At 41.7% G+C, this 23,769-nt stretch overlaps 1 protein-coding gene across 1 annotated transcript; it reads right to left on the minus strand.

The window, feature by feature from the left end:
* Positions 1-929: 929 nt before the first annotated feature.
* HDDC2 (HD domain containing 2) lies at positions 930-21,317 on the minus strand. The gene is made up of 6 exons (XM_033102401.1): positions 21,171-21,317; positions 19,824-19,945; positions 18,102-18,204; positions 13,264-13,332; positions 4,984-5,122; positions 930-1,286 (listed from the first exon to the last, which is right to left on the minus strand). The coding sequence occupies exons 1-6, from the start codon at positions 21,252-21,254 to the stop codon at positions 1,189-1,191; spliced, it is 615 nt and encodes a 204-aa protein (XP_032958292.1). The 5' UTR covers positions 21,255-21,317; the 3' UTR covers positions 930-1,188.
* Positions 21,318-23,769: the final 2,452 nt, after the last annotated feature.

Here is a 23,769-nt window from a genome sequence, read left to right on the forward strand (position 1 = left end):
TAGTTCTGTTTTCCAACTAACCGTATCTCCCATAATAATCACACTTTGCTGATCCTGAACCATTTATCATTGTTTACAGACTGTTGCTATGATGCAGCAGTATTTGGATGCAGAGCGCCATTGCTCTTTTCAATGCAGAGCAGCTAGATGTGCACGTGTGTGCTGCTGCTGAAGAGACCATGCACCCTGCTTCCAGCACATTGGGTATCCATGGATACTGCAGAGTTTCCAAAGAAACGCTGCCGAGAATTCTCACTATGCCAGCCTGAAAGCCCTTCTTCAAATGGCAAATGACATTTGCATTAAAGGGAGAGTCATCATGTTCCACACCAAAATACTGAGCAGGTTTGCACAGAGAGCCTTCCCCTTCCTCGCCTTTCAATGATTGTACATGATTTAAAGGCAAGGGGGCAGATTCCTTATCCTATGAAAGGGAAATGAGAAGAAACCTTTTCTGGTGTGTTCCCTACAGAAGGCCCAGTGCCCCCAGCAATATTCTTCTTAGTATAAATTTCTTACCTGGTGATAAATGTTCTTATAACCAAGGTCTGAAGATCTGCAAATCAGACAGGGAAAAACAGAGGCAGACAAGTGGCATTTGAAAGTGCATGCCCCAATTTATATCATCAAATGACAAAAAGGATTGGGGATTAGGAGAAGGGAAGGAACCTGTTAGCAGGTTTACAAGTCTATAATCAGGGGCCTAAAGCAAGAAAAAGTGAAAACTCTGGCTCCATTTCATCTGAGGAGAGAGTACATTACGCCATTCTTTTTCCTGAATCCTTCTCATGAAGTCAGCTGAATAATCTGTTCTTAAAAGCAATCATCATTAAATTGTCTATCATTCAATGAATCTGGCCCTCGTAGATGTAGGGTATTAATGCAGAATCAGATGATTTAAAATCTCCAAAACATATTCCGAAGTTTAAGGTTTTTAAATTTTTTTAATTTAGTTCATAAAAAGGCACGCACCCCCAAGTCTTCATCCATGCATTTCACGACCACATCCGGTACTGTAGCTTCTTTTACAGTCCAAACTGTATCATGTTTCTTGATGGAGTCCAGGGAATTGAAAATAAACAGATTCACATCTGAGGAAATCAACAGACCAACAGTGGCAAAACATAATACCATGAAATGGAAAAAAAAAAATGTTTGTTACAGGAGTGCAACAACACAGAGACCAACTCAGGAACACGGCTCACTGGCGGCGGCAGCTATATTGGCGTTTCTTTCTGCCTCAAGTTCAGAAACAAGCTGGACTATCTCAGGGTGACTGAATTTTCCTACAAGACAAGAAGACAGGAAACAGATAAGGACAAGAGAACATGTCCATTTCTCCAGCTTCATTCCAGTTCATCAGGGGCTCAATTCTACGATCTCGCCCATGCTTCGCTCCAACACAGAAGAACACAATTCCAGGTCCGTCCTTCCGATTTGGAGAGGAGCCGCAGGGAACCACCCGGAGCTTATTCTCCATCACCTCGCATGCCACTGTGCAAAATGATGAGCATTGAACAAAGAACTGTCGATTAACAGAGCTAGGAGAACTTTACCAGAGAGCCTCTGAATGCCTCTATCAGAAACTACAGGGAAACTCACGTAGGACGGAGCCCAGAGAGCTGAAAACAATCTCTGCCTATTGTGAATCTGCAATTAATTGGAGGAACAAAGCACCTACGGGGTTCTTCAGGATGCAAACAGGAACTCAAGCATGTCTCTTGCAAACATCTCTCCTGAAACCGGCTGATTGTGCTGTGTCTCCTGCTCCTCAGCCATCCCGAGAATTCTGCCTTGGGTGGCAACAAGGTCGAGCTCTCTTATGTTAGGTCGATGGCGGGTAGCACGGGCGAGTTAAAACCACCCCTTCCCTGTCTGTTCTTACCAGTGCCTTGTGTTGCTTACTGTTCATTCCTATTTAACTCTAGTCCACGTATTCCCTGTCCTCAGCCTCTCTCTGAATGTTCCCTGCATTCTGGCCCTAACTCACACGTGGCTCATGGTTGCCCTACAGGCCTCTGACATAGTGGCTCTTTTCCCTCACACTAGATTCTTACCCCAGGTCTGGACCTGTGCTCCACACTCCTCGTTAATCCCAGGCCATCCTCTGCCCCTCTGGGTAAAGGCCATGCTGCTAGACTGTTACTATGTCACCACATCACCACGACTGCTCCTGTTGAGGACACCAGGTAGCTCCACGTTGCTCAATCTGATTTTAAGTACTCCTTCCCTCTTAAAACACTTTCTTCCCTTGGCTTTTGGGAACCCCTGAATTTCTTCCCCCAAACCCACTCTTCCCCTGTCTAGTGGCAACTCCATTCTTCCAGTTGCTCAGGCCAAAATCCTTGGACTCTCTTTATAAACAAGCAACACAAAAATCCCGTCGACTCTACATTCAAAATATATCCAGAATCTGACCCCTTCTTACTTGTTCTACCACTACCACCCTGGTCCAAACCACCGTCTTTCTCACTAGGATACTGCAATAGCCCCCACCTGGTCTCCCTGTTTCCAGCACAAGTGACCCTTTGAAAACACAAGTCATGTGACATTAGTCCTGTGCCCCTCTTCCTCCCAGGGCTCCCCGTCTCACTCAGCACAAGCCAATGTCCAGCGCTGGCCTGTGAGGCCCTGCGGCCCTCAGTCCACTGCTCTGGGCTCCTCTCCCACCCTCTCCTCTCCTCCACCCCCGTCAGCCACACTGGCCTCCATGCTGCTCCTCAACAAACAAGGTTTCACATAGAAAATACAGAAAAAGAAAGCCCTAAGCTGTGATTGGATTAGAGAAATAAAAACGGAAGTGTTACCAAACAAAGAAAGTCCTCTTCAAAACCCTCATTCTGGTCGCAGTCTACACCTTCGTCTCTAATTAAACTCGTGTTGTTGTTTTTTTCTTCAAGCATTATTGAATAACAAACCATTTCTTACAGCAATTATAGTACTTGTATTTATTAATTTTTTAAAAGAGGTCATGCACTAGAGTGGAAAGTGCAGTGAATTTTAATCTCAACTCAGCTATGGGCATCTCACCCTCTTTCCAGGCTCAAGTTTTTTCCTCAGTAAAATGTGGAGTTTAAGCTAGATGACCCTTCCAGGTCCCACATTTTTTTATTATACTCTTATTTTCATGTTTCATTTTCTATTTTTCATTGTGGATGTATCAAAATAAAAGGTTACAGTGTTAAATGCAAAACATCACATAACAGGACTTGTATTTTAGTTATATTATTGGTGAAATGTGCTAGTGTGGAACTCAATCATTGCTAAGAACATGGTGAGCAAACATTTTCTCTCAAGAGCCCGGGAGTAAATACTTCAGGCGTGGTGAACTACGACTATATATGGTCTGTGTTGCCAGCTACACACCTCTGCTGCTTAGCAGAAAAGCAGTATAGATAATTCATAAAGAATGAGTGTGGCTGTTTCAGTAAAACTTTATTTATACAAACGAGCAGCAGGCTAATTTGGCTCGTAGGCCAGAGTTTACTGACCCCTGGTTTACAACGTTACTCATTTAACTTAAGGCAAACATTTCTGAGCACCACTGGTATCAAAGACAGACGAGACATAGCTGGTCTTGGCCATCAAATAGCTTACGATAGGGTGGGTAAGCAAGTGGGGGTTTGGGAAGAGACCCAACGAGGAACATCATTAGGAGAAGGCAATTCAGACTGTGACAGCACTATGGCAATCTCTAGGCCACGTGCAGATTGGGCAAAAAGAAGGGAAGACTTCATTTTGACAGGGAGGATTAGGAAAGGAAACCAGAGAGATGAGTGGCTTTCGACTACAGAGAGTTTTAGGCCACTCAAAAGTGTCAGGATTTTTTTAAATTTTTTGTTTTGGAAAACGAAAGCCGCAAGAGTTTTTAAAACAAAGATGTGATCACATCTACATCTACAAAGGGGGAAAACACTGAGACATGCAGGATGAACTAGCAAGCCTCGCAGGTTAAGTTAGGGGGTTATAACAACAGTCCAATACAGAAATAATGAGGACCTTGTCTAGAGTAGAGGTAATGGGGCTGGAAAAGAGAGGAAGAAAATCAAACCAACGTCATTATCACGCAAACTGTATTTTGGACCATCGTCTGTGAGCTGGGACCTTCCTCTATTTGGTGAGGCCACATGAGGTCCCGAGAGGTCCCAGAAAGGCTGTCTCTAACATACCCTGAGGAGAGATGGAGGCTGAGCAAAGCCTGAAGGGCTCCCAGGGAAAAGAGATGGAGTTTTACTCCAGGGAGCAATACGAACACCAGCCATCACTAGCACAGGGTACTTCGCGCTTTACTCTGGAAACTATCAAAATGAAGTTAGCTAAGGCTTGTTGCCAGGTGTTATTCTAAGCACTTCACATAAATGAACACACTATGTCCTCAAATAATACTAGATTCTGTAATTATCCACATTTTAAAATAAGGAAACTAAGGCCGAGAGCTAGGTTAAGTAATCTTCAGCAAGTTACAGAGATTTCCGGTGGCAGAACCAGGACTCAAATACAAGCAGTTTGACTCCAGATCTGTGCTATGAAGCACTGTAATAACAGTGGTATGGTGACTAGAGCCATTTGGGTTTTCTTGTTTTAAATCTCTATTTCTACTTCCAGCTTACATGACCTTCCATCTACATAGCACTTATAGATCATACTGCACTTTCACATCCATTATCGCTCTTATATCTCAAAACCAACCTATGACTTAAGTAGGGTAAATACTATGATTTCCATTTTCCAAAGAGGACACAGAGAGGTCAGGAGACTGCCCAGGGGCACACAGCTAACAGGTGTGAATGTGAACCTGGCACTCAGATTCCACCGGGGCAGTGCGCTCATGCACCAGGCCACTTCTCACCATGAATCCCACCATTGTTTTTGTTCGATGCACCAGAAGGAAAGGGTCAGAAGAGGGTAACAACAGTGCACTAATGCAATGTGAGTCACTACACTAGGATTAAGCCAAACTGAAATAAAAATAGCACTGAGTACCTGCTGTGCCATCATAGAAGTCCTGCAGTCGCCCAGGCTTGTTCTCAAGGTCTTCATATTCAGATGCCTGAAGAATCATCTCGCATTGGTCCAGCTGCTTCACAAATTTGGCTTCTGCACTAGACTGGGTCTCATACTCCTAAGGGACAATAAGAACAGAATGATTAGGGCTGCATGAGAGAGTGCAATTCTGATTCTGGAACCTGAAATCAGTCACAGCTAAAAGCACATCCTGTATTGGCCACATTTCTCCAGGGTATGCAGACCCTCACATGGACCCTCACCTGTAATTTACAGCTAACATCAGCACTCCACGCAAGAAGGATGTGCTGCTCAGTTTCACATGTTCCACCAGGTGGTTGGAAGTCTCACTTGTTCATATTGACACTTCCAAGCATTTTTCTTCCTGTTTAGTATCTTGTCTTCATTTCAAGATCATTATTCTCTAATCCACCTGAGTGGTGTAGGTCTTTTTAACTTCAAGCTAATATCTCATGCTTCTCAAATTATTTCTTCCTCCATGTACCATATTTTGCCATAGATAATGTGCCCTATTTTGCCCAAATTTGTGAGGGAAAATAAGGATGTGCATTATACATCGGGAGTACTAATTCCGTTTCCCTAAAAGTTTGGGCCAAAAATGTGGGTGCGCATTATACACAGGACAGCATTATACATGGCAAAATACGGTAATTTCAGGTTTCCTTTTCCTTTTTAAGTGAATTTCTAGCTTTCTCATTTAATTGTGGTTATCACTTTACACTAGGAATCTCTGTCCTTACTTTCCAAATAGGAAGGATTTAATCAAGTCTCTGAATTATGACTCTCGAGGATCTAGTCAGGATCTGTGAATTCTTCATGCAGTGGTGTGTGCGCATGTGTTGGTGGCAGGGAGGTGATGAAGGGAGTGGACAGGAGCAGCTTTTTTACCTTTCCTCCTCCCACTGCCCTCCCTCCTCAGTGCAGATCTGAAACAAGAAGCTACAGGAAGTCTGCTTCTTGACAGCACGACACATGCCGCACAACCACAAGCCCCAATTAATACTATATAGAATCATTCTCCTATTAAGACCAAAGTGTTCCCAACTGGTTTCCCTGCAAAGTTCTCATTTGTAATTCCACCCCAGATGTGTTCAGATAATGAACCTGTCATGCTTTCTTGGCAGGATAATGGGATGTGAATCACTGAACATTTTTGGGTTTTTATTAAATGTCTTATTCTTAAAAAGGCAGCTATTTGAATTTTGATAGAGCTTAAAATTATACAGGGAAATAATTTTAGTATGAAACCAAATACATTTTGTTTTATTTCAAAGGCACTTAGAAATAATTCATTTAATTTAAATGTGTATCTATATTATAGTTATACATGTATACTTAATAAATTTAAATTCATTATTAAACAAAAAGAAATGGAGTACTCTAAGCATAGCAGTCCAGGATTTTTCTCTGTTGAAAGTGAGAAAAAAGATTACAAGACCATTAGGAAATAACACATTCTAGTGAAATTATATATTTCTTTTAAAAATATAAATTGCTCGTTTTTCTCTCAAAAAATGATACTGGGATTCCCCAATGTCATTTTCCAACAAGGAGGCAGAGCAGGGAGAAGAGCACTGCAGACAAAGCTTTAGAAGTAAGAAGGAGCCATGGCATCTTTGGGGAACTTAGTGCAAATAATGGCAGGACAAAGTACTGAAGGGAGGAGAGGGAACAAGAAGATGCTGACGGTGGAGGAAGAGCCAGATCCTGCCCTGCGTGAGCTTGTGGTTTGTGCCACGGGGTCTCAGGTTGTCTCAGGTTATCCTGCAGCGACTGGACATCACCAAAAGGTTTCAAGCAAGAAGTGTCATGATCAGATTTGTATTTCAGAAACATCATTCTAGTTGCAGTGTGGAAAATGGATACACTGCAAGCAGAAAAATCCGGTTGAGACTTTGTAGCACTAGCAGAGAAGTTATGAGAATCTGGTCTGACTGACCTAAGAGGGTGGCAATGAAGATGGGGGAAAGGAGGAAGATTTGAGAAATGTTAAGGATAAAGAAGCAAATGAAAATGTGAAAGGGAATTAAAGGGAGAGTCAAAAGTGACTCCCTAGTTTCTGGCTTGGGTAATTCAATAGGGAGCAAAACAGAGAACCTGCCAAAAAAAACCCCCACAAAACAAACAAACAAACAAACAAACAAAAACCCTTAAGAGAACCAAGAAATAGCAAAACCAAAACCTGTATGGATAACATTTATAACAAAACTGAGGGACATAACATTACCATGAATCGCAAAATATACATGAGCGGGGACAAACCACTTCCAGCCATAAGCCCTGCGTGCAACCAGCATCTGTCAGGAAGCCAGGGGGAGCAACAGGGCATCTGATGGACTTAAGAACAGGGGAATCTCCAAAGAGCCGGCCGACACGTGTTCATAGAGTTATCACATTTTAAGAACAGAGGAAAACAATGGAGGGATTTTGTCTACTCCAACAGCAGCTGATTTAAGCCCAGCCCTGGTGAATTCGCCAGTCTGGCCTGCTTGGGCTCCTTTCCAGGACAGGGCCCCACGCGAAGAGAAAATTCTAGGAGTGGAATCAAAATTGAGTGGGATAAAGATAATAGAAATAAAGAAAAGAAAAGGTCCAGATAAAAGTGGGGAAGGGACACAAAGTCAGGAAATCTCTGAAAGCAAGCCACCATGTTTTTAACACTACATTAAAATAAAACAAACAAAAAACAGAAGAGGAAGCTCTGTGAAGTTAAAAAAGCTATCTGAACCAGTGTCCTTCCCAAAGTTCAGTAAAACTAATATGCATCAAAATGAGCAACAAGAAAAGCACAGAGGTCAGATTCCATATGAATTTACCATAAGACAGAGAATAGGGAACAAAATAACATCTTTACACACAATTGACATCAGAAAGACATTCTCAATCTTTTTTTAAAAGGATCAAATCTACAACAAACTACATATTTCAAAAAGAACTAACAGATATTAAGAAAATAAGATGAAAGAGCAACATAAAATCAATTAGCAATAAAATAAAAAGTCATTTTAGAAATGAAGATTAAGCAATAAAGAACACGGAGAGTTAAACATGATAAATAATGCCTTACAAAAAACAGACATTGAAAAGCAGGTTAAGTTTAAATGTCAAAAATAAATGAAGAAGATAATAAAAGATTTGAAAGGTAACAAATACTGAAGACAGGCAAAGATGAACTAACGAAGACAAAAGCAAAAATTGTATTCATGAAATTTTTCTTGAAATTAAAAAAAATTTGGAAGTATATATTAAAAATGGATATTAACCCCAAATAACCAACACAAAGACACACTCCCATAACATTATCTAAAAAAATAATCTAAATAATTAACACAGAATGTCCAACACAAAGAAATATTCTAATAAAATAATCTTTAAAAAATTCTTTAGACACCTATGCAAAAATAGCATCTGATATATAAGGAAAAGTAAAATTATGATCAGAGTTTGACAACAATGCTTGAAAACACGAAAATGGAAGTAACATATTTAAGATATTCAAGGAACGCAACTGGAAGCCAAGGATTTTATATCAAGTGAAACTGACCTTCAAGTATAAAGAACAAAGAGGAACTTTGGAAAACATTCCAGATTTAGAGAATATTATTCCTGGGAGCCTTTCTTGAAGAACCTACCAGACAACAAGTTCCAGACAACCAGAACGACTGGGCAGAGATGAACATTAGTAAGGACTGGTGGTGAGCATCTCTACACAGTGACTTGTAGAACTAAGATTAAATGAGGTTTAAAAGAGAAAGGTTATGGTATGCAATGGTGAAATGTACTGACAATGTAGATATTGTACAACTATAAAAAAAATAGGGGGAGAATGGACATACCACAGACAGAACAATTTTTTAAATTGTTCTCAATAATCAGAATTGACAATGGTGGTATATACAATTGTTATTCTTAAGTAGGCACATGTGTAAAAAGGAATAAAGCTTATAGCTAGGATTCCTGGTATAAAAGAAAGGATATGCGACATAATATATAAGACGTTAAGTAAAAATTGTGTAGTTCTGAATTTGAAATATCACTATGAACTTATGAGATATATAGTATATAGATATATGCATATACATAGATATCTATATATCTATATCCATATAAATATAGGTATATAGATATATAGATATATCTGTATATATCCCCTAGCTCTGTCCACTAAAAAGTATAGAAACAATAACCAACTCAATAGCAAGGACCATCCCTAGTGTCCATCTTGTGGTCTTGAAATAAAATTTTCTATTTGAAAATAAATAAAAAACTAAACAGGAGGTCTGGCCAGAGCATGGTCAAGATGAATGAAGCTGGAACATGCTGCCACTCCTGCTATCAAAGAAGCTGTCAAAGCCAAGCATTTTTACACCTTTCCAATACGAACTGTAAACAAAGAGTAAATGAGAAAGAAGCATCTGGTAATAAAATCATTTCAGCTACAAAATGAACACAAAATAAAAACATTAGATTACCATTTTACAACGCCAAAGTTTTAAGGGATATAAGGATCAAGAAAACTCAGACATTATCAGCCTCATGATGAAAGAATCCGACACCACCTAGAGTTTTGCCAAAAGGATCCAACCTGAGCCTGATCCAGCCTCTGGATGCAGCTGCCAATCTGCAGAAAATAAAAGGACAGAGAAACACGAACTGCATCATGAGTGTACAACTGGCCAAACCCAGAGAATGGGAAACTTTATAGGCTAAATGGTCTGGATTCTTCAACAGATAACTTGTAAGAAAAACAAAGGGGTGGGGTGGGTGGTAGAGACTGTACATGAAAAGATATTTAAAAGACATATTAAGCTTTACGAAAATGGGCAAGATCAAACTAAAATATCTAGGGAGGGGCACTTGGGTGATAAAACCATAAATTCAAGTGACCACTATGAAAATCAGGGTAGTGATTACTTCTGGAGAAAGGGAAGGGTGACGTGGGGTCAGGGGATAGGAAAGTGCTTCTGGGAAAAATGGCAAAGTGCCAAACCTTGACTTGGATGGTAGTTATAAGGAAGTTATCCTTCTGAGAATTCCCTATGCTATACATTATTTTTTGTGTGAGTTTATGTGTTTTACTTTTCAAGAAACGGATTTAAAATAATAAAAACGGCCACAATGAGTGGGGCCATGAACCTGTTAAGGCCTCTGTGGCTATTGAGGTGGAGCTGTTAGATTCATGAGTCTGGAGCGTAAGAGGAAGATTTTCTGGAAGAACGTATGGAATGCTCAGCACATGATCACTGAAGCCTGCAAGCAGTGCGTCGAAAAGCAATGGTGGCCACGGACACCGTCCTAGAAGAGGAACAAGGTTCTGAAGAGATGGGCCAAGGAAGAGGAGCCCGTGAGGAAGGAACAGCCAGAAAGGAGCACAGAAAATCAGGAGGGAGCAATGTCACAGACCTGAGGGAAGAGAGAACGTCCATAACGAGTGGCCACATCGCCTGTGAAGCCAAGGTGCCGAGTGGCACGTGGCAGAGAAGGGCTTGCTAGATGGAGTCGCACAGAGGAGACCGTGACCTTGGCAAGAGCAGGGCGTGGGGCGGCTAAGTCACACGGGTGGGCTGTGAGGAAACAGTCAGGGAGAGCGGACAATGAGGAGAAGAAGGGGAATGTGGCATCCAAGGAGATTTATTTCAAAATCGGGTTGTGCGAACATATTTACAAGACTCACAAAAAGCTCAAAAAGTTCCCATCTGACAGCATGTTTAAACAAAAGAAGGAAAATTACTTGCTATGAAGTTGGGGGAGAAATGGTAAAGTAGGTGGTTGAACAGAGAGACCGTTGCCCAGCCAGAGAAAGAGGTGACTGGGTGCCACTGAGGAGGTGCTGGCAGCACTGAGGCTCAGCAGCGCTCGGAAGCCTTGAGGGGTGGTGACTCCAGTTCCTCAGTGGGGGATGGGAGGGGCCCCCCATCAGCACTCTGCCGCCATCAGGCGGGAGAGGGAGACAGATGACAGGCTTGACTCAGACTGGGGTTTTGGAGAGCAACACAAGGACCAGGAGTTCAAGCAGGAAAGAGGTGCAGGTTCTAGGTCCTGAAAATGGAGGACTAAAGCGAAGAGAAGGGGAGAAAAGGAGAGGAAGATGAAGTTTCTTCCCTCTCCCTCGGGGAAAGGCTGGCCCTGACTAAAGGTGACATGTATATGAAGTTTCTCTCTTCCATCATCCGCTCTCCCTCCTCCTAGTAACTCTCCCACCAGGACCCGGCATCCTCGTGTTGCTCTGCATTGAACTCTACAATAACATACTGTACCTGTACTTCAAAGGCTAGAACAGGGAGACAGGTTTTAAAGAGTTCTTGTTAACCTGACTGCATCTCCAGCTGACTGAACTTCAGACAATGTGGAGGAAAAATGCAGGGGGGGCCGGGGGGAGCGACTCCTGCTACGCCCAGGGATGCAAAGGGGTATTTATTTCTTCAAAGTGAAATGCAGGTGATGGGATAGGCCTCTTTCTGTGGTAATTTGAGAAAATAATGAAAATGTTTCCTCTCGCCTTGCTGCAATTTGATTTCACACCTCTACAGCGAGAGATAAATTATAATCAAGGATGTTTAATTGCTTTAAACAGATGTGACCCTCTGGGCTGACAGCTATTTATAGTGGTGAATAGCTGTGAATAACATTTCAGAAATCTATCAACTGGCATTTTCTATTAGTACTATTCTAAGTTCCATGGGTACGGAATGACCTTATTTTCTTAAACCAAAATCAGAACATATAAACTGGAGACAAGAAAAATAGAGCTTACTATGCATCTGACAATATTCTAAGTGCTTTACATATGCTAATTAAGTTGATTGCCATATGACCCTTTAAGACAAGTATACTATTATTATTGCCATTTTGTAGATGAGGAAATTAAGGCACAGAGAGATTCAGTAAGTTACCCAAGATCGCACAGCTACTAAACAGAGGAACCAGTATTTGAACCAAATCTGATACTGAATATTGGACATGAATTATAAAAATGCTTAAGTTAATGTAAGACTTTGCATACCGGGTTGAATAGTGTTCCCCCAAAATTCATGTCTACCTAGAACCTACGAATGCAAACTTATTTGTAAATAGGGTCTTTGCAGTTGTAATGAAATGAAGATAAATTCATACTGGATTAGGATGGACCCTAATCCAATGACTGGTGCCCTTATAAGAGGGAAATTTGGGTACAGATTTGGACACAGGGAGAACACCATCTGACTACGAAGTTAGAGATTGGAGCAATGTGTCTATAGGACAAGGAATGCCAAAGCTAAAAGAGGCATTCATCAGAAGATAGGGAGAGGCAAGGAAAGGATCCTCCTCTAGAGATTTCAGAGAGCATGGCCCTGCCGACACCTTGATTTTGGACTTGTAGCCTCCAGAACTGTGAGACCATACATTTCTGTTGTTTTAAGCCATCCAAGTTTGTGGTAATTTGTTACAGCAGCCCTTGGAATCTAAGAGAGTCTCTTACTAATAAGTAACTGACACAGTATCATGAGTACAATAGAACTATAAATGCTTGTTCAATTAACCAACATACAGCATAATGACATAAAGAAAATGCTGAACTAGGAGATGGGCTTGTGGCCGAGCTTTGTCAACCACTAGCTAAGAGACCCTGGGCAAGGTAAGGCACTTCAGCCCTTAGTCTTCTTATCCATAAAATAAAGGAGTTGGCAATGGGTTTTCTTTCAGTTTTAACTTTATAAAATTCCAACAGATATAGTAAAGAGCCATAGAGACAAAATACAGAAACAATTTAAAAAATAGATAAGACTATAATAAAGTATCCATTGCACAGTACCAGTGGTATCAGAGAAAGAAGAGAGAGAGAGGAGAGGAGAGAGAGAAAAATGAATTAGTTTCCTAGGGCTGCTGTAAAAAGTACCACAAAATGGGTGGCTTAAGCAAAAAAATTTATTGTCTCATAATTCTGGAAGCGAGAAGTTCGAAATTAAGGTATTGTCAGGGTTGGAGGTGAGAGCAATGCATTAGGAAATCCAGGGGCTGTGAGTCAGGATCAATACCGGGCATTATGACGAGAAGGGAAACGAAGAAATTGGAGGGAAGAAAAATTTCTATTACTCATGAGAAATTCCTGCAGCAGCTGAAAGGTGAGAAACTGACACAAACCAGAAAATGGTACGTTAGAGACAACTTGTTAAGATAATATGAATTAACTAAAACATTGATAAGGCATAGAAAATCAGTTACAATAAATAAAAAGCAACCCATCATATATATACTTACTTCCCAAAGTTCATAGAGCTCCTTTCCGAGATCCTTTGAGAGAAGCTGGGTCAGCTGCTTCATAGCTTCCTGAAATATCAAATCATTATTTTAATCATGTTCGCATTTATCTAAGTTAACAATACATATACGAAGCAAAGGGCTCAAACTCTTACAAATAACTTCCAAAGGGGCAGCAGAATATTGGATAATATTTATGGCTTACAAAAAGGGCAACTGTGTATATTAAGTAAATAAGTGTTTAATAAATAAGTGAAGCTCACCATTAAGCCTGCAGCATACCACACACAAAAAAGGACAAAAAGGAAGGTGTGAGATGGTTCTACAAATATCAGAAATGAGGCAAAGGATTTTACGTCTTGCGATAAGTCACAAGATGCCCACATAAATTTCAATCATAAGCTTACGGACTAGAGTTCAAAACAAACCTGGGAGTGGGCAGAATAGGAAAATAACTTTGAATTACCAAGCTCAAAGAAATGTTTTGTACTCTGTTTTCCTTTTCTATTGTTAATGTTTTTATTGCAAAATGTAAAGCACCACACAAATGAGCAGTTCTCATTAACATAAAGGAAATTACATGACAGCATCTTGTAGGCTCATAGGCTCACAGGCTGAAAAGGGACATTAAAGGGTAATTAGCCAAACCATCCATGTAGCATCTGAACCCTCCAACAGCATCACTGAACACTTCTTGCCCTCCCCCCACAAACATGTCTGGTGGTGGGAAAGACACGGCCAAATGGGCTTTAGGTAGCACTGACAGAAAGTATTTTCTTTCATCAAGCTGAAAATTGTCCCTGTCGTTCTTCCACTGTACCTAACCCCATCCCTCGTGTTTTCCTCCCTCTCACACAAACACAATGTCAAACAGGTGGGCAGTGACCCAGGGGCCAGAATCTCTTGTGGCCAGTGATTGGTCCAAGGAATAGCCATGGAACGTAAACCAGTCACTCGGGAACCATCTGCATGATCTGTCCAGCAGAGGTTGGGAGAGAAACCAAAAGTAGAAACCTGCAAGAGCAAAACCCTAAGAGAAGCGGGTAAGCGAGAATGAGGGAGTGGAGGGTGTTTGGTACTTGCTTCTCGTCTCTGACTGTCCAGCAGCCACCCTCGTTCCCATCACTTCCTTCATTTCTGTACTGCTCCAGTGTCCTAAAATACCCTATTCTGAGGGCATAAGGTCTGTTGCAAGTTACTCTCAAATGGCTTCAAATCCCTTGACCATCCTCATCCTACAACTCTTAAACTGCTTCAGTTCTAACCAGAGGTTAGGGTCCTTGAGAAGAATACAGTTGTAAGAACCGCTTTGGACAAAGTGGTTATATAAAAGTGGCAAAGATCTTACATAAAATCAAAAAGTGAACTGGGGAAAATCAACGAAAATAAAAAATGGGTATCTGTGTGTATATTTATTTATTATTGTGAGGAAAAATGTTACAGAACACAACCACTTCGAGAGCAAAACACATTTGCCAGTATCCACAATCTGTTCTTGCACGTATAACTTCACCACCTGGAATGGCTTGCAGTATTATACCACTGTTAGCGGTGGGAAATTTAGGTGATTTTGTACCTGCATCTCCCTTCTTTGTCATAAATCTTGGGTGAAATACTTGAGAAAATACTTTGCATTTTCAAAAATTAAAGCTGTCTTCATAAATAGTTTACCTTTCTTTCCACTATTCCAAAACACAAGTTTGCCCATTGCTTTTGTTTGAAAAGAATGAAATGAATAACATATATGTATGGCTATGTCAAAATCTAAACTTTTAGAATACAAACATAAAGTCCTGCTTTGACAGTGATTTTTTTTTATTCCATTTCAGGGATGCACCCTGCACTTAATGTAGCTACTGATGTGTGGTCTGATTACAGCAGAACAGAATGAAACCATAGCCTCCTCATACTGGACGTTATATTTCTATAAATGTAACCTAAGATTGAACTGGCTTTTTGGAGATCACATCCAATTACTGACTTATTAATAAGCTTCCTGTTGACTAAAATCATCATGTCCATTAAAAAAAAAACAACAGAACAGATAAATGTTGTTGCTCTCTTCCAGAAACTGAGCAACGATTTTCTGGATCTAAACACAATGATACCATTTGTTATGATACAATCAGAATTGCATTTTGAGACCTCTCAGCTAGTCGACATTCCTTGTTTTGGCAGCATATGCCACAGACGCCTCCCCACCTTTTTCCATGAACCCTTTTCTCCATCTTGCCAAGTTCAAGCTCCTAACAAAGTTTGGCTCTTCTCCTTTTAACCTCTCGGTTCTTGCAACTTGAACCCTCGCAGATACATACATACCCTGACTCTCCTTCTATCTTAGTAAGTTTTTCCCTTTGCAAAGCTGTATAATAACCTGCCACTGCTGTATTCCAGCCTCAAGTTCCATCCCACCAGTTCCTGATGATCTCGACCAGGCATTCTTTACGAACTCAGGTTGTAGGTAATATAAAGTATATTTTATCCAGTTTAGGAGGGGGATCATACTACAAGTATTGCTTGTGGACCCTAAATTTTCCCTCCTATGCCTTCATCCTCCATTTCATCCTAACACCTGTTCTCCTCCGAAACAACCAGTCTTCCAGGTTTTATCAAGTGCTTTTCCTCCCTCCTCCTTCAGCTGAAAGTCTTCCTGCAGTCGTCAGCCAGCCTCTGGGCAAATGATGCTGCCTGGTTCTCATTATGTGCATCCCGCCTCAGCCAAGAAACCCTCATTTAATTATCTGAACGCATGATTCAGACATCCGTATCTTAGTCATGAACACCCTCTGCATAAAAAATGGTTCACCTCCCAGATCTTTCTCTGCTCCCAAATCCTAGCCAGCAGCAGGATTTAGTGTCAGCACTCACCAAGCCTTTGGTTTCTTATCCAAGACCTTGTGGCTCTCTAAGATGTTTCCCCCCTGTCCCTTCTGTTTAAGTTATTAATTATCCTGTGAATCAGGAGGAGTGGGCAGCATCCAATAGGATTAATGAGGCCAGAAACGTTTTTCATCATCACCAGGATGCATGTCTCGGAAAACAGCATCACTCTCTGATGGTTCAGGTCCCCTCTCCGCGCCTCCATGGGGACCAGGACTCAGCTCGTCAGGACAGTAGTAGGTCCTTCACCTCCAGTGGTTGGAGAGCCTTCCTACTGACTCGTTTCTTCAGAAACTTCTGACTTGCTTCTTTGTGGGGTAAGCTTCAAATTCACTCTACACCTACATAGGGACAGTTTGTCTTTTCTTCTTCCTCGGTGTCACTTTAAGGTCTTTCCTGACCCACTGGTACTTCAGTGTGATTTCTCCTCCACAATGTCCAGATTTACCACTGAACAAAACTATCATCCATCCTGAACTGAGCTGTATAATTGAGGAGGTTTCCCCTTCTTTTCCTCTATGTCATAGCATCGTCCTCTGGTTCCGGGCTAATTCCTGTCTGTAACTCAGTATCTTGAGCTTATCAGTTTCTTTTTAAATTAACTCTGTCAATCAAGCAAGGAAATTTTTTTTTTTTTTTTAAGAATGGCTTTTAATCTTTTTAGGTTTTTTTTCTTTTTAATTTAGTTTTCAGGTATAGTTGACATACAACATTGTATTAGTTTCAGGTGTACAACATAGTGATTAGGTATTTATATACGTTACGAAGTGATCACCCCACGACGACAGTCTAAACTACAGAGAAACATTTCCTTAGTTTCCTCCCTTTTTACAGGCTGTCAAGATGCTGAGCCTGTATTCTGGACTTGCATTTTGGAAGAACACATTGCTGACACTATTCCTCTCATTCCCATAATTTAGAATGTGTTGGATCTCCTAAATTGGGATTCCTTATGGATTTTCTCGCCTCTAGAAAGGCAAAAATGCTGCTGGTTACTGAGATCATCTCCCCCCAAGTCTGAGAAGCTATGTAAGGCCACCTGCCCTGTTAAACCATCTGGATAAAAGATGTGTCCACTTAGCAATTTAGGATCTCTGGCCTATCATAAAAGCAGCTTGCAATAATCCCTGAGTTGAGAACCAGCCATTTAGTATTATTAAAAAAAAAAAAAAAAAAAAAAGTCTTCCTAGATTTTCCAGCCTCTCCTTCAAATATGTTTTCCTCTTTGGTCCTGGCCTCTGGGTTTAGAGGCCAAATTGGTAACTGATTTAATATTTTATTGATGCTGTTCATTTCTTACTAACACAAATATTTTTCTTTACTTCTAACCACTAAATGACTAACTTAAAATTCACCAAATGATAATTATAAAAATGATTATACTTATAATTTATAGAACTTTTCTCCAAAGAGCATAACTCACATGGAGAATTCCTCCAAGTTCCAGCTATCTCCATTGTTCTAATAAAAGCTGTCCTATCTATGTCCACATACTAATGAGAACTGACACCAACACAGTTTCCTCTCCCTGAGAGCAGGCATACTTTCCTGTTCGTGTGTTAAGTAAGGTTGAGGATAAGCAAAAACCAATTCATTCTCGCTCCAGGAAATCCCTGCTTCTGGAAGATAAGACAGCAAACCACCCAAAATAGAGGAAACACTAACGGCTGACTTTTCGAGAGTCTCTTTAAGACTTTGCCTCCCCAGTCCCACCAACCCAAAGCTACCGTGTCCTAACTCTATGCAGTTTCAGCTAGTTACCCATCTTCTAAGATCCACCTAAACATCCTCCAGCCCAGACCCTAAAGCTCTATAAACAGCCTCCCCTGACCTTCCCTTCCTGAGACACTGAGACTGTCAAAGTGGTGCCCTGACTCCAACAGATCTGATAAACTTAGCTTTGCTTCAGCAACAGGTTTTTCTGGTGGTCTCTTGGACAGTCAAGAGTCAACACTGACCTCTTCTCGCCTATGTTTTTCTTCTTTGGGGATGTTATCTGCTGGTGCTATGTCCCCAACGATGCATTCTGCCAAATCGTGAACCAGGGCTAGGCGTACACATCTGACCAGGCAAGAAATGGTGAATAATTACACAGAATTATATTCACTACAAATTCCTTCTCTAAAGTAATTATATTCTGCCAACCTTCAAAAGTTCTGAATCAAAACTGCTAGATAATATTCAACACAATACATGAGAGTGCAGGGGAAATTGTTAGCCTGTATTTTATTTTTAAATTGGCTGCTTTCTCAAATATCACTTTAAAAGACTGATAAGTTCAAATGACAAAGCTAGGAGATGAGCAAGTTATAGCATTTACTTACTGATACAAAATTCAGAAATAATTATTTCCTCAATAAAACAGTTAGATGTCAAAATGAGGCCCTTTCTAGAGAAATGAACAGAGTTGGACAGATGGGGGCGTAAATCCAGGAAACATTTTCTTAGCTGTGTGACCTTTGCCACGTTACATAATTTCTTTAAATGCTAAGTTTTCTCAGCCTTCATTTTATCACCTATAAAAAAAGAATACACTTCATAAGGTTAGTATGAAAATTAAATTTGATAATTTAAGTTCCTGGCACATGTTGATCATTCAAAAAACGGCTATGAATCTTAGTGATAATGATTAGTAATTAGGATAATCATCGTCAAAATCAATGAAGGCGGGTCATGAGATAAACGCCCCAGAGGGCCAGGTTGTTTCATATTCCTACTATTGTCAAGACAGTACAGGCCTAACCTACTCCTCTTAGGTTTCCCCACCTACTCTCTCTCTCATCCACTTCAAATCACAGACTACTCTTAGGTTTATCTCCATTCGACACGTGTACTTAATGGCAAAAATCTCAGCTCCGTATTATCTACAGGGTACAGGGATTCTCAGTCTCCCTAAACAACCTTTGATGCAATTAAATCGATTTACCTATCATTTTCAATGTATTTTCCTGCCATCAGGGCTTTGGTTTCTATGCCCTTCCCTCTGCGTGCTGTGCCTTCTACTACTTCTCTGCCTAATCAACCCTTCTGAGCTCATCTCGGATTCTATCACCTCCAATAAGATCACCCAAGAACAGGTGATCTCTCCTGTTAGAATATCATGCTAAGTTCCTAACATAACTTATTTTGCGCTTTTTATAGAAGCCACTTTGGGCCTGTGTCATTCATTTGGGATTTATTTACTGTCTTATATTGCTAGGAAACTTTGAACTGTGCTCAAAAAGCATTCTAAACACCGTCGATTGACCAAGGAAGAGAGGATATCTCTTTCTCAGTTACATCTTGTACATATCATTGCAGAATGTCACCTCACAGGTGGGTGCTACTATTCATAAAAAGGGGCTGGATAAAAGCACAGTGTACTAATATAATCATAGAATTTTACACATAACACACTCACCTGCAAAGGCCCTTGAAACCCTTATATCACACTTACGTTTCCTTAAGACCAAGTTAGGCTCTTTCACTTGCCAAGAGAAAACCCAGAGTACAATTAATAACAGAAGCAATCAACACACATAGTTCCCCTTCCCACATCCTAAATCTGTATGGTATGCCTCCAATACTGTTTCTTGATATATGAAACTAATCTACATGAATTTGACACAGGCCTCAGTCATGAAAAGCAGTGCATCATCATAGACCAGAGAACCTACCAAGCACCAAAGTTCCCAGCTTACCGGTCTTTGTTAAGATGGTCATCTTTGGTCACCAGAGCCATAACTGCCATCCTGTACATGTGATCTGATACACTCTCTGGCCTCTCAACATTTCTATACACCCAGCCAGTCCGTGGGACTCTCTGATAAAAAATGAAGCAGAAAAAGAAGTTTATAAAAATAAATATTTTAACTACTTGCTATGCTCTTCAACGTTAAGTCCAGGGAATAAGGCACAGAAACAGGGCAATGGTTCCAGAACATATTAAGAAAACACTTAACTAACCAAAATGATTGATATCTGTAATCAAATAAACAAGTGAAGTCAGCGAATGAGAAAGAGAGGGAGGAGTAATTCACCAGCATACAAAAGTCCAATAGTCAAGTTACTCTGTGTCACTGATGTATAAATTACAGAACATGCAAGTCCTTTAGACATAAAAACAAAACAGTAGAGTAGATTAATTTTCTGAACTACAAGAGTTGGAAAGTTTTGCCTTCCAACAACCCCATTAGACAGACACAAGTAGAAAATACTGTGGTGAAAGCTCTGAACTGGAACAAGTGACAGACTTCCAAATTCTGAAGCAGAAGGGATAAAGACATTTCTAACCGCTCCATGCTACCAGCAGCAATCATGACTCTTCTTTTTATTCCGATCATAATGTGATCTCGTGAGACTGCACTTTCTCCTCAGAAGTCTACATTTCTCAAGACTTTTTATAAACTTTAGCGATAGCAGCATAAAACAGATAATCTGCTTTGAACGTGGCGAAATTCTGCAAAATCACTAAGGGGCGGCAGAGGAGGGAGAGGCACAGTACACACACAGGAATGTGACGTCACAGTCCTGTTACTTGTGGAAGGAAGTGTGAGGCAGATTTGAGCAGCCCACTTAAAATCTGCAGGACCCCTGTGTTCTGATCTTCCCACCTGCTGCTCAGAAACCCATCCCCACCCGCCCCGTTGCGGGGGTCGTGACTCCCAAATGTACTTCTACCGAGGGCAGCCTGGGGCCAGGGCCGAGGGTCGGTCCCGCAGTCCCCACGCCGGCTACTCCCCAGAAACCCCCGAATGGCCGCCTGGGTGGCCCCTGGCCGAGCACCGCTCGCCTCCCGACAGCGGATGCTGTGCGGTTAGACCCCACCCGGCCTGGGGTCGGCCTAGCAGCCCCGCCGCTCCGTACGGCCGGCCCGCTTCCTCCGCCTGCAGGCCGGGCGCGCCGCAGCACCCACGGGTGTTTCCTTTCCCGAGTGCCGAGGGCGGTGAAGGCCCAGCGGAGAGCGGGGCGTCCCGGAGCCCGCGGCCGCACAGGCCTCTCCCCGTGCGGCCTGCCCCGGCCCGGACACCCCGCCGGCGCCCTCTCACCTTAAGCTGCCCTACCAGCCGCAGGAACTGCAGCAGGTTCCGGGCCCCGCGGCCCGACGCGGCGGCAGCAGAGGCCGAAGCCATGTGGCCACAGATCGGGACAGGGCGGAGCAGGCCGCGCGGCCACCGCCTGAAGCTCCTCCCTGTCCCCCCTCCTCCTCCCCCTTTAATCCTCCTCCCCCTCCCCCTTCCTCCCCATTCCTCCATCCACCCCTCCCCGCCCTTCTTCTCATTTCTCTTCCTCCTCTCACCCTGGGTTTCCCAGACCCCTCTGTCCTGTCTTGCACGTTCCTGGCCTTGCTGGCTGCCCCTTGAGCTCCGTCCATGGTAGATACAATGCTTGGCACCTCCTAGGCACTCATTATTTGTTTGCTAAACTCCGTTCAGCTGAAATCCATCAGACTTCTAAAAAGATTGCAGTTCGTGTGTGTTTGGAGGAGGAGGGCTAAGCCATATTGCACCAAAATCCTGCCTTGTAGGTACTCAGGGTCTTGATGGGGAAAAGATAAGGACCTCTACTTCAAGGTGGGAAAACTATAAACATTTGAACAGAGGCACAAGGAAAGTACTTTGGAGGGGAGAAATGAAGTAAGAATGACAAAACTGCCGGCAGGACTTTGGGGCTAGTCATAGCCAAGAACTTCGGAAATAGACATAAATGGGCTAGGGAGTGAAAGTCCCAGGATAAAACCACAACCTCCCTAAAAGCTGAAGAACCCCCTCCCCGCAAAAGTTGGTTAGCGTCTGTCTCAACTTTGTCTTAATTCCATCAACAGTCAGAGGTACCAGTTTTTAAGGGCATTTAGTCGACAAGCACACTGAAGGCGTGTGATGTTGAGACGAGACTATATGGGGCAGGGGAGAAGTAGGGAGGTCAACTAGGAGACTACCAACATAATTATATGGTTTGGTCCATGATAAGAGCAGTGGAGGTGGTGAGATGTTGAATTTTGGATACAGTTTGAAGGTAGGACCAACATGGTCTGTGACAGATTGAACATAGGTTATGAAAGAAAGAAAAAAGTCAGGGATGATGCCACAAATTTTGGCCTGACCAGCTGGAAGGATGGAGGTAGTCACTATTTCCTGAGCTGGTGAAAACAGCAAGAATGGTAGGTTGTGGGGAAGGGTAAGAATCTGAAGTTTCATTTAGGACATGTTGAGATACCCATTAGAGATCCTAATACAGGTATAATCTGAAGGTCAGGGGCAAGGTAAAATGTTTGTGTCATCACCATATAAGATGGTTTGTAAAACCATGAAACTGGCTAAGGTTACCTGACGAGAAAGAGTGGATAAAGCAAAAAGATGTCTATGGCCTAAGTCCTGGGGCAACCCAACAGTTAGAGTTTGGGAGACCAAAAAGAAGCAGTCAGTGAGGTAGGAAGAGGACTAGAGATAGTTGTGTCCTGGAAGCCAAATGAAGAAAATTCTTCAAGAAGGAAGGAATGTAGTGTATTACACAAAGCTCTTGTCTTGCAGTTATAAAAAAAACAAAACTATAACTGACTGAGTCTATTCTGGTAACATATACTGTTGCATATCTTACCTTATTTTAATTCTCCCAACATCCCTCTGAAATATTCATAATCACACATTTCAGATGAGAAAACTGAGTTGCCCAGAAGCTGAAGAAGTGGCTTAAGTTTTCATAACCAATGAACAATGGTGCCAGAATTGAGGCTCTGGCCTGTCTTCCTACAAATCTTCCTTTACAAGACACCATACTCCTAGCTTACTGGCTATTCGTACCCACCTCTTATCATTGTGGAATTAAAGACATCTATGTGTGAAATAGCTTTTGTAAATTTTTATTTATGTAAAGAACTGGGCAATAAGATAGCAATGGATTGATCTGAAAAAATTCGCCCAGAAGATACTCATGAATACTCTTTAGGAACTGACTAAAGAATAGAGACCAAGTCTGACCAAAATCCAAGTTCTTTTTTCTTTTCCCCCTTAAGACATCCTAGGAAGAAATACTGCTTCTGCCTGCTACACCTTCATAGATAAAAAGGTTAATAGTTGGTCTATATCAGTGGTTCTCAACCTCAGGGTGATTTTGCTTAAGGAAACACTGGGCAATATTTGGAGACATTTTTGTTTGTCACAAAGTGGGGATGCATGTGCATCAAGTGAGCCTGCTGCTAAAATTCCTACAACGCAAACACGACAACCTCCCAGGGCAAAGAATTATCCAGTGCAAAGTGTCACTAGCGCTGAGCTTGAGAAACCATAGTCTATATATCCAAAGACAAAATGCTTACAATTAAATTCCTTATGTTGTCAATGAATTATAATTAGCAGAAAACTGATATTACGTTTATATGAAAATGGGTGAGGTAATAAAGGAGACAAACCATTTTCACATGGTAACCCCTCTTTTTTAAACAAGGTAGAAAGGCTCTGGAGGTTGGCTCTGCCAGAGACTCTGGAAAGTGGAGGGGAATTCGAGGAGGGCTTTGAGCATTTATGTAACTATGTTAAAGCAGAGCAATTCAACTCAGAGAAGACAAATGTAGGATATTAAGTCTGAGAGCGAGGGAACATTGCAAACGGAATGTTTGCTCAAGGGAAAGAGATTGGGCTTTGTTTTGTT

This window comes from Rhinolophus ferrumequinum, chromosome 3, assembly GCF_004115265.2.
Source record: "Rhinolophus ferrumequinum isolate MPI-CBG mRhiFer1 chromosome 3, mRhiFer1_v1.p, whole genome shotgun sequence".
NCBI classification, from domain to species: domain Eukaryota; kingdom Metazoa; phylum Chordata; class Mammalia; order Chiroptera; family Rhinolophidae; genus Rhinolophus; species Rhinolophus ferrumequinum.